This window comes from Anarhichas minor, unplaced genomic scaffold, assembly GCF_050575085.1.
Source record: "Anarhichas minor isolate MPS153535 unplaced genomic scaffold, ASM5057508v1 ptg000024l, whole genome shotgun sequence".
In the NCBI taxonomy this organism is placed as follows: Eukaryota; Metazoa; Chordata; class Actinopteri; order Perciformes; family Anarhichadidae; genus Anarhichas; species Anarhichas minor.
This window is the reverse complement of record NW_027466470.1, coordinates 8,930,305-8,945,459: the sequence shown is the minus strand read 5'-3', so window position 1 is coordinate 8,945,459 and position 15,155 is coordinate 8,930,305. Positions and strand designations below refer to the sequence as shown.

Sequence of the window (15,155 nt, the reverse complement as noted above, 5' to 3'; positions counted from 1 at the left end):
TATTGTGCGTCAGCATGCTTTGTGGTAATTTATTACAATTGTGTTGTTATGCACAACTAATGCATTCACGTGACAAATTAGTCAACGTCCACTTCTAATTTCACACAGGACAAGGACAGTAGTGTCCCTGGGTGAAAATACTGTGTGTTTTTGGACCCATTCATCCACCCCCATCACCTCCATACGCAGACTTTGTCGCTTTGCATACGATGTGTATTACATACAAATTGATTACTAAAAGTGAATCTAAATCTATTAGCAACACTTTCTCTCCATGTTTGAAAAGCTTCACCGATAACGGTCACACTCTTTTTGACAAGTCAGTCTTCCCTGTTCTTGTTGTGTCAGTTGTTGGCAATGCTGGAATAGCAACCTTTCATGCAGGATATTCTGCCGTTTGAATCACGCTACCACCCTCAGATGGGACATGCATGCACATCTGCATTTGTAGAACAACCAATAGGAACAAATGATCTGTGATTGGCCAAAGTCTCCCGTCATTGGCTAGATTTTCTGCCAATGATGGCAAAAATATACTGCCTACCCCAGCTATATGGGGGGGGGGGACTGCTGTTGTAGACGGCTCTGTGTCAAAATTGACACCGTGCGTATTTATATCTACATTGATCCTGCTTCAGTTGTCAGGAGTATAGCTCTTGCAGTGAAAACCGCATAAAATGTGTTGATGGTGAACATTTTGCAGATACATTCAGTTATAAAACGGTTTGCTGTTATGTTAAATGTAAATGAAACTGTAAAGCTGTTTCATCACTGCATTATTTCAGTGAACTCTACACAACCCCACCAAACCTGTGTTTGCCCTATGTGCACACAAACACGACTCTGCAGACAAAAGGCTATAACAATATGTTTCCTGCCTCCTAGATGCTTATGAAAATACTCAATCAGCTGCAGAAAAAAAAAGAAACACACCCCACTGGCTCCGCTTACTCGTACATGACTTGAAATAATCGTCAGTATAATAGAGCACAATAACAAACACTGTGGGAAATGTTCTACACATAAGAGTTTATTGGGCAGGACAAGCTTCTAGATGGGTTAAAAAGCTTTCTGAAGAGCAAAAACATCATTACCCATCTGCCTGCATTCCTACTAAGTACTTTTTCAATGAAGCTGGCAGTGCAGTGGAAATCCTTTTCAATCATAGCCCTCTTTAATATGCGTGTATTCTTATCTTATAATGGGGCCCTCTCTATTGTGAGAGTCTTCTCCGCAGCGCCCCTTTCGCACCATAATGGGCCATAAACTGAATAGTAGGAAAGGTAAATAATTTAAGCCCCCTGCATTTGCCTTGGCACACCTTGCATTATGAATTTATGTTTGAAAGCGTAACAAGAGATTACAAATTACCACATTAGAGGGGCGGGGGAAGAGAAGATGGGAGACGGAGTGAGAGTTCTCTCCTGAGCAGAAAACCACTTAGAGAGTCGGGTACATCACCAGGCCATTACCCATGAAGCGGAAGCATCTGCCTCAAAGAGGCCAGTGAGCTGCTGTGATTGGTCACGTCCTGCTATTAACACTGCTATCAACAGCAAATCAGGTCAGATCAGGAGGTTCTGTACTGTGTGAGTTAACTGGGTTGGATCTGTTTTCAACGAAAGGCATGTCTCACGCCACTTTTTATGACTTTTACTTACTGTAAAGGTATGCTTAGTCACTCGAGTGCATGTAAGTGCTGTGCTGCAAGTGCTCTCCTGTGGTAAGACTTATAACAAAGCCTCTGTAGATAGCTGCTGCGTCTGCTTTGATTCACCAGTCTGTGCGTGAAGGTTTTCTTCAGTGTCTAACGGTAGAGAAGAAGGCAGCCACCATCATGTGGATGTGAAGCAAAGTGAGGCTGCAATTTCTCAAGACCGCCACCAGAAAATGGCGACACCGGTTGCTTGTTCAATTGTTTAAAGTGACCAGACGGAACAATGAAGATGTCAAGTAATGACCACTTGCATAAGCAAAGGCTTCAGTTAGGCAACTTTGTTTTTGTGCAACAAAACATCTTAGGGAGTTGAGATTGATGTGGATGGTTTTCATGTATTTTTTTCTATATAAAGCACGTCTAAGTGCTAAGGTGAATATGTACGGTTAAAGTATCAAAATGCTCAGTCCACGGAGATATGCACACAAGCCCATGTACATGTATAAAGCATGTAACCATGTTCTCGTAGAAACCCAAAATGCAAGTATAAACCTGAAAATGAGCATAATATGTCTCCTTGACCACGATCCACAAAACGTAACCAAACAGTTGTCTCAACCTAACCAAACCTCGACTATAGAGGGAGCATATCAGAAAATGTTCACATGAATCATTTTTTGTGACAGCAATATTGCCTGTTATGGAAAGCAAAGACAAATGACCTCATTTAGGAATGAGAAATTGTTGAATATTTCACTTAATGGATATAAGTTGACAGAATTATATCCAGCAGAGTAGTTATACATTTATTTAGTTATTTTAGGCCCATTTCTGTACATGCAGTTCAATGTGTGACATTAAAGGCACCATATTGGGCTCTCTTTGTGTATCTTATATTCTTTTTTTCACTTTTATCCATCATCATAACTTTGCTTATTAATCATCCATGGACTTTCTCCTCCTTTTCTTCTCAGTTTTGGTTTTCACAACGTGTTCATGCTGTTGTTCAAAGCAAAGTCCAAAACTATAACCTCAGCATCCCCTGTGTGCTGGTTTGCCTTTTTTCTCTCCCAGCGCTGTCAGCCTCTGATCTTCATTCCTCTTAATATATCCAACGAATAGAGTGATACAGCAGCCCTCGAAAGTTGAATATAAAGGCAGTGTGTGTGTGTGACTGTTTCTGTCTGTATGTGTGCTTATGTGATGGGCAGGCAGTAGGGGCTGCTTTATCCCTCAGGCCCCCTGCAACGGCGGCACCAGCGCCCTCTCTCTCCCCGAGAGGAAGCGCAGTGACCTTTGCGTTGGTGGCACTGGCTGGTGTGTGTACTTACATCAACGTAATTTGCATTAATGTAATCGGAGCTCTGTTCCCCCTCCAGGGCCTGCAGCCTGACACGGGAGTGATCATCTGGAAGAGAGGCAGAGAGGAAGAAACCAGCGTTGAATTAATCATATTAACGAGGGCACCAGGAGAAGAGAAGCGCGAGAGGGACAAAGAGACGGATAGTAAAAGAGAGGAACAGGAAGTGGTGATGGAGGAGCGACTAGACTGGCATCATGCTGTGGCACAAATGAAAACAGAGTGATAGAAATGCAACATGGCTAATGTCATGTGACTGAGCCTGTACGGCAAACACAATGATGCTGCTGTCAGTTTAAAACCTTGATGATATTAAATTAGGAGCAAAAAGTATAATTCAAATAATTTGTTTGGAACTCATTGATTTTAGCTATTTGAAACTTGCTCAATGGAAAACCTTCAATTAATGGTTAATAAGGTCAGCAGTGAGAACATCACGCAGACACTATAATACAATTATTTTGAATTAGAACATGCATTTATGGTCAGACACAGCAATGAAATGAAAACAATGTAGCCTTGACTCTAGATCGTGTTCATTTTCAAAGAAATGGAATTTGTCGCAATTGTATCTTCCGTACATTATTTGCAGTTCGAAGTTAAGAAATGTGACTTTAAAGTAATTTTATTCAAGCATTTTTCCCGTGACAGCATTGATTAAAGAAGGCGAAAATGAACTGTCCAATCAGCGCTAATTAGCAAATGTTCTCAAGTTTGGAAAGGCAATATAAGCTAATTGTGAAATCAAATTCATACATTTCTATGAACAGTGCAGAGGCATGTTATGTGCCATTATGCTGAATGGCTTATTTCTCATAACTGAACAGACACTGCAGGAAGATGAATATAAAAGTAGATTGGAAAGGTCAAAGCTGCTCTTGTTGGCTGATAATAAAACTCTGTTTGAGCAGCTTATAGTTATCCAGAGTCACAAGCCTGGCCAATAAATCAGCCAGAAGAATGGGAACGGCACACAAAAATTCATGAGCGCTCAGGAGGTGCTTTGTACACACATGCAATAATATTCCCATATCGGTTCTTCATGCGGTTCTCATCCTTCTTGGCAGAGTCCCATGGCGCAGACTGTCCTTCAAAAAAGCTCTGAAAAGACAGAAAACAGAGAACAGAGAGGGGGGAGATGAAATATGGTGTCATGTGTGAGCACTCTAAATGATAACCAGGCTAAAGAACACACTCTTCCTCTTTCAGCTCCACAAAAAAAAAAAAAGGGAAAGGGAACATTGGCAACAGAAAGGAAGACACGGGGAGAGATATATTCGCATCATTATTAGACATGAAACACTGAGAGGGTGGTGGATCCTGGGGAGCTGTGTCAAACAGCTAGTGCCATTAGGGCAGAAGCGGCGGGTGTCACGCTCAAACCTCTCCCCCTGCGCCGCTCTGCCGGGCGGAGCCACCGCAGCGGCTGTCTGTCTGTCTGTCTGCCTGCCTCTTCTGAAGGACTCAATCAGTGCGTCGCAGGGAAAAATAAAGCCAGCTCATCGTCTGCAGATCAAAACTGCGCCGCTCAGATTACCCTCATGAAATATTTATCATCTCTCGCTGGGGGAGATTTCCATTCTGATGGCACACCAGGCACAATTAAGCCAAATTATGAAAATACGTCTCCACTGCCAGTCCACCGCTGTTCGGCAGGGGCGGGTGGGGCTGGCTCCAAGCAGACTAGCCTGGACAAAAACATGTTATTGTTCTGGCTTTAAAATAGGCGGCTAATGCACATTTAAAAAGTCGGCTAATACATTAGAATGCAGACTATCTGAAAGCAAAGATTCGGAAACATTTATCGGAGGTTGAACAGATTGTTTGGAGAGCTTCTTTTATTGTGCCTAGCCAGTCTGAGAGAGCAATGGGGCATTGTCTTCAATCATCAGTGTTCCAGGACTTGATAGTTTCATTCATCTCAGTGCTGTACGGCAGGCAGCAGGCCATTTGTCTCGCAAATAAAGGCCTTTCAGATACCATACAAGGACACATTCCTATATTAAGTCTAGAGGATTAGTGATTTCACTGAGAAACAGCTTTAATATGCTAAAAATATGTCCCATCCTTCCAGTGAAGATGGAAGCATGTCTCAGAGATGGATTATTTAGGCCTCTCCTCCTGTGGCAGTCTGTCTTGAGTAAGCGCCTGGGCCAATGTCGTTGTCTCCGTCACTCTGAAGGATACAGGTCTAACATCAAGCATCTGAAGACAAATCATCTTCAAGCCGAAAGGCGTCACCTGCCAACTTTATAATAGTTCTCGCCTAAACTGAGTGACCCTGCCTGTCTCCGATGTTATTGTCTCATTCCTCAGGCTGTTTAGAGCCTGAATTCATAAAAAAATAAATTATGGTGATAAAGTATAAGTGTCCCATGAGGTAGAGATTATATGAAGGCTTTCAATTAAAAGGCTATATACCCAGACTGGGAATACTGGCTGCCTACAATTCTTTAGACAGTGATTGAAACTGCAGGCTCCACCTGTAAAAACTATTTTGTAGTAAAGGTTGGTGTTGTACTTCATTTTAGTGCATCTGCTGGTAGTTTTTCACCATCCTCAATTTATTCCCATTGGCCCAGATCCAAATTGGTACGTTTTTAATTACAGGCTACCTGCTGTACTCCAGTCCCAGCACTGCTCGGACCGTAACCACTTAAAGTGAGTGAAAAGCACAATACTTTCTCTGCAAACAATCACTATGGGAACACCTACATACAGTATAGCGACAACAGAGCACTTGACATAGAATACACACGATGGCAAAGCAAAAAATAAAATAGAAAATGATGGTAACAGAAATAAGCAGAATTGTTTTGTGAGTTGCTTCTGAATTCATCATTCACTGTGTGAGAAAAGGAGACTCATTCAAACTGACTAGTGTTCATTTGTGGTTGGAGCCTGTAGGATTGCTCACAGTAGGCTGGATGCAACACATGAAACCTCTTTTCCGCTTGCGGTTCGCTAACTCAAACATGTGCGTCAACGTGCAGGAGAGTTTGGACATGCAAATACTTTGTTATAGTTTCTATCAAACATGGCTTCATAAAGCTTTTGCAAAGTAAACAACATAAAGTGTGAAACGTGCAGTGTCCCTTTTTCATGGTGTTTTCCAATTACCAGTCAATCATCTGTTTGGTCCAAATTGTAAATTAACTTTGGGATTTGGTGGGTTCGGCTATGTGATAATAAAACAGACTAATGAATTTGTAGACCCACACCTACATTTGTAATTAACTAGTACAATGTCTGTAATTGCTGGTGGGAGTTATGTTCTCTTCCAAAATATTACATTTCATTATTTTTGCTGGCGTTATTCTTGCTCTTTTTTTTTTTTTTTACATGGCACTGGAGTGGTATGCTTTTGAAAAGCTTTATGAAAAAATATTAGAATTAAGTTATGGAGCATTTATAGATCTAAGAGATTCTGATCATGGAAAAAACATTTGACAGTGACATTGTAAAGAATTGACATTACCAAAAAATTTAAAGTTACTATCTTACACAATTTATCGTCTGCGGACTATCAAATGCTTTGTTAACTTTACATAGCTTCTGTTGGTAAATGCCCTTTTCAGACTAGATCATGAATGCGAGATGATGTAAAAATAGCCAACAAGCACCATCCATCAGTCAGGTTTGTGATATCATCTACAAATTTTAAAAAAACTCACAAATAACCAAAAGTATTGGCTTACCTCGTTTATCTGATCCAAAGTTAACGTACAGAATAACAAGAAGCATGGGTCAGAGAGAGATATAGTACAGTGTAAGTCAACAGGTTTAGTGGTGCACTGGGCTCCAATCTCATCATCAATAATAAATGGTTAAAAAGGGCATTAACCTTAAGACAGATTGATATGAAGAAGACAGCAGCGGAACACAACATGCAAATGAATCGCTCTAGCCAAGTGAGAATGAGCTCCATTACACACTTTAAGCATCCTACAGGCCTTTTGTTTTTGCAACATGCTAAGGGCAGCTAGGTGACAACAGGGTAAGGGGACGGGGTCCAATCATTTGGTTGTGGCGTTGCTTCCTTTTGATCGACTGTTATGCATCCATGCTATGCCGGCCGCGTGAACCCAAAACACCTTTATCCATAATGGATAAGGCCCGGAGGGCAGCCCATAGCACTCCAGCCCTTCAATGATCTGATGCTGCAGGTAGCAATGGGAGGCTGCATTATTTAATTCTGCAGTCATGAGGGGGAAGTGGGGAGTTAATTACTGATAAATCTGAGCCGCACATGGTAAGAACTAAGCATTGGGCGAGATGACGTGAGGGAGAGGAAAGCAAGGAAAGAACGCGGGAGGAGTAAATAAGAAAATGACTGAAAAAGAGATGAAGCAAAAGACAGGGAAAGGGAATACATTCACTGGGTGAAGAAAAAGATGTGATGAAAGTCAAAAAAAAAGAGAAGGTGAGATGGGAGAAGGCAATAAAGAAAAACAGAAGATGAAAGAATAAAAAAAAGTGGAAGTACCATCAGTTAAAAGGGTCAGTGGGATGTCAGATAGAAAGACGGGAGTGATATAGATGAGATATTTCAAAAGGCGGATGTTAAAAGTATAGCTTGAAGCCAGTCAGTTACAGCATGGCATCAGGGTGAGATGAGGCCGGCTGGTGTGGTGCTGAGGGATGGCAAGGAGGCTGGAGTGCCGCCAAGCCCTGCCAGCCTCCTGCGCTAATGAGAGGAAATGAGAGTGATGCTCATCTGGGGCAAGATCTTTTGTTTTGGTGTCAGATTAGGAACGCTGTAGTGTGACAACAGTCTTAAGAGAGCAGCAGGCGGACCTGATTCAAATGAAGGAGGGGACATGGCTAACACATAGCTAGCTGTTCCTTTCACTTTTGTGTGAGTGTGAGAGTGTGTGGTGTGTGTGTGTGTGTGTGTGTGTGTGTGTGTGGGGCGGCGGGGGTTGCATTTCACGTTGGTCTACAGCTGAGTCTCTGAGGGGAACTGGGACAGCGGCGCACAGTGCACAGCGCTCGCTGCAAACAACAAGGAACAGATGAACAACAAAACGAATCACACCGTAAACACACAGAGACGGGGTACATTAACAATTTATCATAAAAGTGCATCTGGGGAGAAACACAACAGTTCTGCTGTGCCGTGCAAAACAGAGAGAGACAGACAGACAGACAGAGAGAGAGACAGTGACATGAGAGACGCGGGACACAGATGAAGCCTCGGATTAGACTGATAAACATTTCCACTAAAGAATCTCCGTGGAGCGGTTACAAGTCTATCAACAGGCCTTATTTGTGTTTGCAACCTTTATGGCCGGGGATGACAGCTGGGTTACGTCCTACCTCGTACTCCTCCTTGAAGCCGTAGCCCTCGGCGCACTTCATCTGGGTGATGTGCTGGAGGAGGTCTGCCACGCGGATCGCCGGGTGCAGCTGACCCGTCTGGTACGGCACGTCGACCGGCTCCCGCTTCCTCAGCGAGTGGGTGTGCGACTGCACCAGGCTGCTGGTGTCGCTGCCCATGTTCTGGCTCTCATCTGTGGGACACAAAAACAGGGACAGGCCAGATGAGGTCAGGGCAGAGAGGTTGGAGCCAGCATTGCATGATAAATCAGTATGTTATCAGATACATACGGGAGACATAATGCTTGAAGCAGTAAATGGCAGCGGTATTTTACGAGTTGAACGGCACATAAAGCGGAGTTTGGTTGCCTAGGTGTTGTCCCTCTTCTACCATTTCATATCTCAGTTACAATTGTCCCCATTAACAGATGGCACATTATCTCATTTACTGTTAAGCATTATGTCACCACCCTCCAGATTGACAAACAACTCTCAACTAGTAATCTGTTTGTTATGGATGGTCACAACAACACAACATCATTGAGTAATAGGATGAGTCATGTGGTGGGAAGGTTCAGGTCCATCTGTCTCAGTGTGTGGCTGGAAAAAAATTTAATATTACAGGCCTGCTGTCAGACAGCATATAGCCGTTAATATACGAGGCCCTTTAAAAGGATAGCACTTAAACTATTAGCATTTAATATGGCTACTGTCAGAATAAAAGGAGTCAGCGGCCCTTGACTGCAAGAAACAGTATAGAGCAGTTGTAAAAATCTGCGTGAAGAGCTGTAAAATGACAACCTTTTTTTGTTTTTTGTTTTACTGGTAGTACAGTATGCTGGTTTGGGCTGCAGCTCATATTGAGAGTCAGAGTCCATTCCGGCTCTTTCATACTGTAATCCAGTCAGTGGCAGACATGAGGCACAGATGCTGTGGGGAGCCAGCGGACGATGGAGGGTGTCCAGACACATGGAGGAGGAGGATGTGAGTGGGTGCGGTGGGCCACAGTGAGCATGTCGCAGCAGGCACCGTCAGAAGCATCACACAGACACAGCGAGGATTCAACCCCTGCCACCCGTTCGTCCCCCGAAAAATGAAACTAAAAAAATCAAACCTCAAAAATAAATAATAATAAACAGGAGGGAAGCGGAGATGGGAGGAAAATGCATGGGGTGATGCTGCCATGGGGCACTGTACATACTTTGACCATGCTATGCTAATGGTGGCATGGTGTGGAGGGTGGTGAGATGCTAACATGTCCACTGGTCATGCAATACATGTTGTAATGTCCATGTCAGAAGCAGCCTCTCACTTTTGGCTTGCTTTCTGAGAAAACACCACCTCCTTCCCCCAAACCCAGGGCCCACTTGGGACAACTTACCATTAATGGGCACTTTTTAGATAGCAGATAAATAAGAGGTTACGTATGTAAAGAGAAAGAGAGGGGAAGAGAGAGGAGAGAGGGGATAAGCAACAATACAGCATGAGAACCTGTTACAGTAGAGTGTTTTAGAGCTATGCTATCGGGCAAGATCACATGCCTTCTCAGTCCAAACTGCCTAGGTAGAAAGCCTATAGTCAAGGGGGGATGTTGAGTGGATGGATGGGGCAATTTCAACAGTGCAAGACAAAAGTAAAAGAACAAAACAAGGAAGTAATGGATTTCAAGGGAGAAATTAATGGTGAAATACTGGTCGTCTTAAGAACAAGCTGTAATTGTTCCAAATCTGTGACTTGCATTGTTAATGATGCCAATACTTATTTTTTTGAGTATTCTGACATTTCGGATTTCCGTCTCTAATTGCTATAATTATAATTGCATGTGCTGGTGGTGACACCTGCATTTAAACCAAATCTATTTTTTTTTATTTTATAAATCGGAGTGTGCGATAAAAAAATCAAAAACGTTACCACTCCTCTATGATCTAATCAGTTTTGATCATTAACCTCAACTGATGAGACAATGCTGTGACTGAATGTGTCGCAACTGAAAGCATGTAACCTTTTCTGGCTGCGACAATTTCATGTTAATTGTTTCATGCTTCATTAAATGTGGAACTAACACAAGCTGCTGTCATACCAGTGATGATGAAAGACACTGCTTTAAGTTGCAGTCATGTGGAGGGGAAAAAAAAGAGCCCCCCCCCCACTGCAAGTTTTGTACTTGTAAAAGTAGTTATGGCGCTTGTGGTGGAGCTGGAGTAGAGTTGCTTATTGCATCTTTCTTCGTGGCCTTGAGTATTAAATTATTACAGTCCTAGTGCCCCACTTAGTAGCTACATTATGTGCTCCTCTGGTATAAAAAAAAAAAAGCATTTGCTCGTTTAAGATGCTGCACTTTGGGCTGATGTGCATGTTCGATAAAAGCCAGTAATAATTAACAGGAGAACAAAATAGTTTTTTTTATAATTCTATTTTATCACTGAATAGGATGAATAAACACTGGCAAAACCAAAACAGAAAACAAGTAGGTCACTAGCAGTTAGCCAAAGGCATGGGGAGCGACATTAAAAAGAATAATAGAAAAGGTTGTTGTTTTGGAGGGAGGGAGGGGAGTTAAATGCGTAGTGAGGAGAGAGGGGAGGGAAGGGAGGCATTACAGCTAATGCAAGACTTGTTCAGATGTTCAGAACGAACGCATCCCGGTTTTGAGATTTTTGGTGAGGGGGGGGGGCCAAGAGAGAGCGGTTTTCTGTCTCCTTCTCATGCTGTTTAATTTCTGTTTGTTTCTCAGTGCAGCTGCTATGCCTTCAGCACACCGTCGCCCCCCCCCCCCCCACCCCCCACCACCCTCACCGCCCCCCTTAGACACTCCTCCACATCCAGTCCACATGTCTGTCCATGCATATGAGAGGTCAAACATGTATGTGACATCACACGCACGACACGCAATGCGGATGGGATGGAGTGAAGCCAGCCTCAGCACAGGAGAGCCCCTCGTTTGACAAGGAGGGAGGGGGAGGATGAGGACGAGAGGGGGGGGGGGGGAGAGAAGCAGCAGGCAGGTATGAAGGCGAGGAAGCCATCTTTAGTAAAAAAGAGCCAACCAAACCAAAAATGGGAAAAAAAAACAAAATCTGTGCTTTTACTTGTCCTCACAGTTAAGTCTTCAAACATCTTATGAATGTAACGCACTGTAATTTTCTTCAATGTAGAAGTGAGAATAAATACTCAACAGCAATGGGAAAAGAAAATGTGTCTCACCTAAGATAGCAGTTGGCACAAAGGGATCTGCTCATAACCCCAACAAGTGCAGAAGTTGGAGGAGGAAAGAGAATTGCAGTAAATAAAACAAGCCGAGATAAATCCACAAAAAACAACAACAATAAAAAATAACAGACAGTTTGGTTTCTTGCCAAGCAGCATAGCAAGAAACATATCATATTTCCCAGAAAAGCTAATTATACACTACGTTTAGTTGATTATAAATCTAGCTGCCCTTTACTCCCTCTAATCAATGAGCTGTGATCTTATTCCATAAGACATACAATTATGCATATTATTTGGAGAAATTAAAGTCATGATTGAACATTCTATCTTGGCAAAGTGATATAAAACACTTTCTGTTACAACCACAGATGTAGCAGGGTGTAAACCCATCGAAAGTCAATTTATCTACCTTCTCATTTGTGAAATTGTTTTCTAATTTTTAAAGCACTTAAATGAATTTATACCGCCCATTACCTTATTAGTATGTCATTTACATAAAAATAGGTCTTACCATGAACATAAAACTAATTATTACTATTAACTCATCACAACACTTCTGCAGGTTTCGTGACTCCTGAACATCACACCTTCTGGTTTCACTGTACGCCACTGCTTCTATAGTAAACACTGCTCTGTTGACCTACAGGATTAGCGTGAGGAAATACAGCGCGTGTTTACCTGGGTAGTAGGAGTTGGTGGGGATGGAAGTACTGAGAGTGTTGGCTTTAGGCAGCGTGAAGGAAGAGGGTGACGATCCAGCTAGCCATGAAAAACAGAACGGAACACAAGTTAATCAATAGTCTAGCATTGCTTAAAACTTTTACTTTAGGAGAAATAGCATTACCGCAATGTAAAAAAATGCATCATCATGTTTTATGATAATGTATCTATTCTCAAAAACACTATACATTTTTAATTAATGCAAAGATTCTTGTCAGACAGTGCATTAATAGTAGTGCTTTAATGTTGGAAGTTTCTTGGACTGTTAAAATCACATGGACATCCCACTGTTTCATTAAAAAGTGCTTTTCAAATTTTTTTTGTTTCCATAAAATGGTACATATTGTTTAGCCAGATTCTTATATCTAATACACAGCACTGGTAAAAAGACGCCATCACATCATCATCACATGTTTTCTCACTTACGCTGTAATAAATGTTATTCTCTGGCTTACAAACTAAATTACATTGACCTTCATTGTATGTTGGTGGCAGCAGAAATCTCAGAGACCTCAGCAAACTCAACTAATGTTGCAATAAGTGTGCATGGCTAGATATAGTATATTTGGAGCATATATAGAACATATTTTATAAGACAGTCACAGGATTTGTATGTACAAGCTTGATATGCATAGAGTGTAAACACAAAGTAACATAAAATGGAAATGCTCAAGTACAGTTGAAATATATGAAAACTAAATACTTTAGTAAATGTACTAGGTTTATAGCCATAACTGCTATTGATGTACCAGAGTAGAGCAATACTCTCATGAGCAATAGATGATTAAATGTTTGTCATCTTCTCTCCTAACAGAGTAAGGACTCCTCATGCAGTATAAACGGAGCCAACTACCATGCCAACGGGGTTTGGGTTATCAGTGCAGTATATGTTCAGGATTATAATCTGTCAGCCATGATGTTTTGAGGCCAAATGGCACGATTGACAGCCATGTAAGGTCACGGAGAGCGTGAGAGGGCTTAGGTACAGTATTGAAGGCATTACACTGATAGGCAGAGTCAAAAGTAATGCATTTAAATCATTTGCGCTGGCAGACAGAGGGCCAGATTTGAAAATCCTCGCTAACAGACAGTTAATCAAGGTCAGAGCATCTTTGGGGCTCATCCCCTGCAGGGGTGTGGAGACAGACGCTGCTGTGGAGTATTAATCTGATGGTTTTGACTGGGATTATACCAGGTCAAGCCCTGGGTGCAGACAGCTGAGCTGTCCATCAACAAAGTATTAACTTTAACCTGGGACAGAGAAAAGGAATAGGTTATCGTAACAGAGCACGTCAAAGATGTGTTTTTCCTTCTTGAATTGGAAACAACAGGGTGCTGAGTTTAGGACCTCGCAACAGACTTCTCAGGGTGTTCTTGTTTACTGGTAAACTTTGAGGTCAGGTTTGGGATTTCAAGCTGCCTTGATTATTGATAACAATACAAGACGTCCTGCAGGCTATTAACACAGCGACACAACTATAGTGTAGTGCTGGTATCAGCAACTTCCTAAAAGTAAATTATTAATATTGCTGACTTTAGTTTACTTTTAGTTTATTTTGCAAAACTAATTAGAGAAACTAAAGACATTTAAAAAGGGAATATGTAAAAAGGGTACAACCAACCCCTGAGAGCCTGTGAAGAAACAAACGGAAGAAGATCAAGATCTTTCTCAAAATCATATCATAGTCTTTTTTGTCATATGAAAGTGAATTATATTCAACTGTTATGATGAAGTCGGTTCCCTATTGGCCACCAATAACACTGGTAAGAAGGGTAGATCTTCAAAAGCTACAAAATTACTGTCAAATCATTTGCACTGGCTGAATAAAGTCTCGGTTTGAACAAGGCAAAAACAGAACAAAACAAAGAGGCATTGAGACCGTTCTTCATTAAAAATCAATTTAACACTAACTTATGAAATTGGATGTGTTAAATTACAAAAAGGGGGTCGGGGGCACCTTTATGATGGTAAAAAGAAAAAGTAATACAGTCTCACACCTATTTCATCACAATTCTAAGATTTGTTGTAGCGAGAGTCAAAACAAATACGATTCCAGTCCTGATTTAAAAGCAAAGACAGATATTTCACACAGCAAATAAGGATTTAATACCATTTCCTTCCCTGAATATGTGCCTAAATCCCCATTTCACTTGGAAGAGGACCAAGACTCACATGTGTAGGTTGTCGCAGTGTAATTATTTCCTGTGCAGTCAAGTCTGATTTCTTTCTCACCTGACCAAACCAAATAAATTGCCTCCACCATGCTCGGGGTGTGTGACTGTGAAAGGCAGGTAGGCCGATGCATGGCCATCTTACCTCGGCCGTTGAGAGTGAGGGCGCACTCGCTGCGGCCGTTGAGAGTGAGCGTGCACTCGCTGCGGCCGTTGAGAGTGAGCGCGCACTCGCTGCGGCCGTTGAGCGTGAGCGCGCACTCGCTGCGGGTGTTCAGCGTGTGGTTGTGCGTGTCCATGAAGGACAGCGCCTCGTCACAGTTGGTGCCCTGCTCCGTGTAGCTCTTGTCCATGGAGTTGACCATCACTGTCATCTCCTGGCGGGTGCTGTTCAGTGTCTCCTTACGCTTCTTGGCCAATTTCCTTCACAGGGGGAAGAAATAAAAACTAACAATCAGACAAAAGCAACAATGACTGGACTTGAACTGATCTGATATGATAATGGCAGCAATGACTCCTAGATGTAATGAGATGGCTGAGCTCATGTGCCCTGGGTTGTGGTCCTATTAGGCTTTATTAGGCTCCAGATGCTTTTTCGAGGAGTGCAATATAAATCCTTGAGAATGTGGCAATGTGTGACACCCTAACCCAAATACATCAGGGGCCCTGATGATTTAAAATTAGCTATCGTATTTGGGGGGCGTCGAGAGTTGTGAA

The 15,155-nt window shown here is 42.3% G+C and overlaps 1 protein-coding gene across 2 annotated transcripts in view; it reads right to left on the bottom strand.

Annotated features, from left to right (window-relative positions):
- Positions 1–15,155, bottom strand: part of LOC142956682 (receptor-type tyrosine-protein phosphatase mu) — a 141,467-nt gene that overhangs the window by 21,160 nt on the left and 105,152 nt on the right. The window contains exons 17-23 of one of the 2 annotated variants that reach the window (XM_076098395.1): positions 14,584–14,861; positions 12,225–12,305; positions 11,541–11,567; positions 9,718–9,729; positions 8,337–8,530; positions 4,031–4,118; positions 2,989–3,065 (exon numbers count right to left, since the gene is read on the bottom strand). In XM_076098395.1, the coding sequence (XP_075954510.1) occupies positions 2,989–3,065; positions 4,031–4,118; positions 8,337–8,530; positions 9,718–9,729; positions 11,541–11,567; positions 12,225–12,305; positions 14,584–14,861 (757 nt within the window). The remainder of the gene's footprint in view (positions 1–2,988; positions 3,066–4,030; positions 4,119–8,336; positions 8,531–9,717; positions 9,730–11,540; positions 11,568–12,224; positions 12,306–14,583; positions 14,862–15,155) is intronic. The other variant, XM_076098396.1, reaches the window with a different exon arrangement.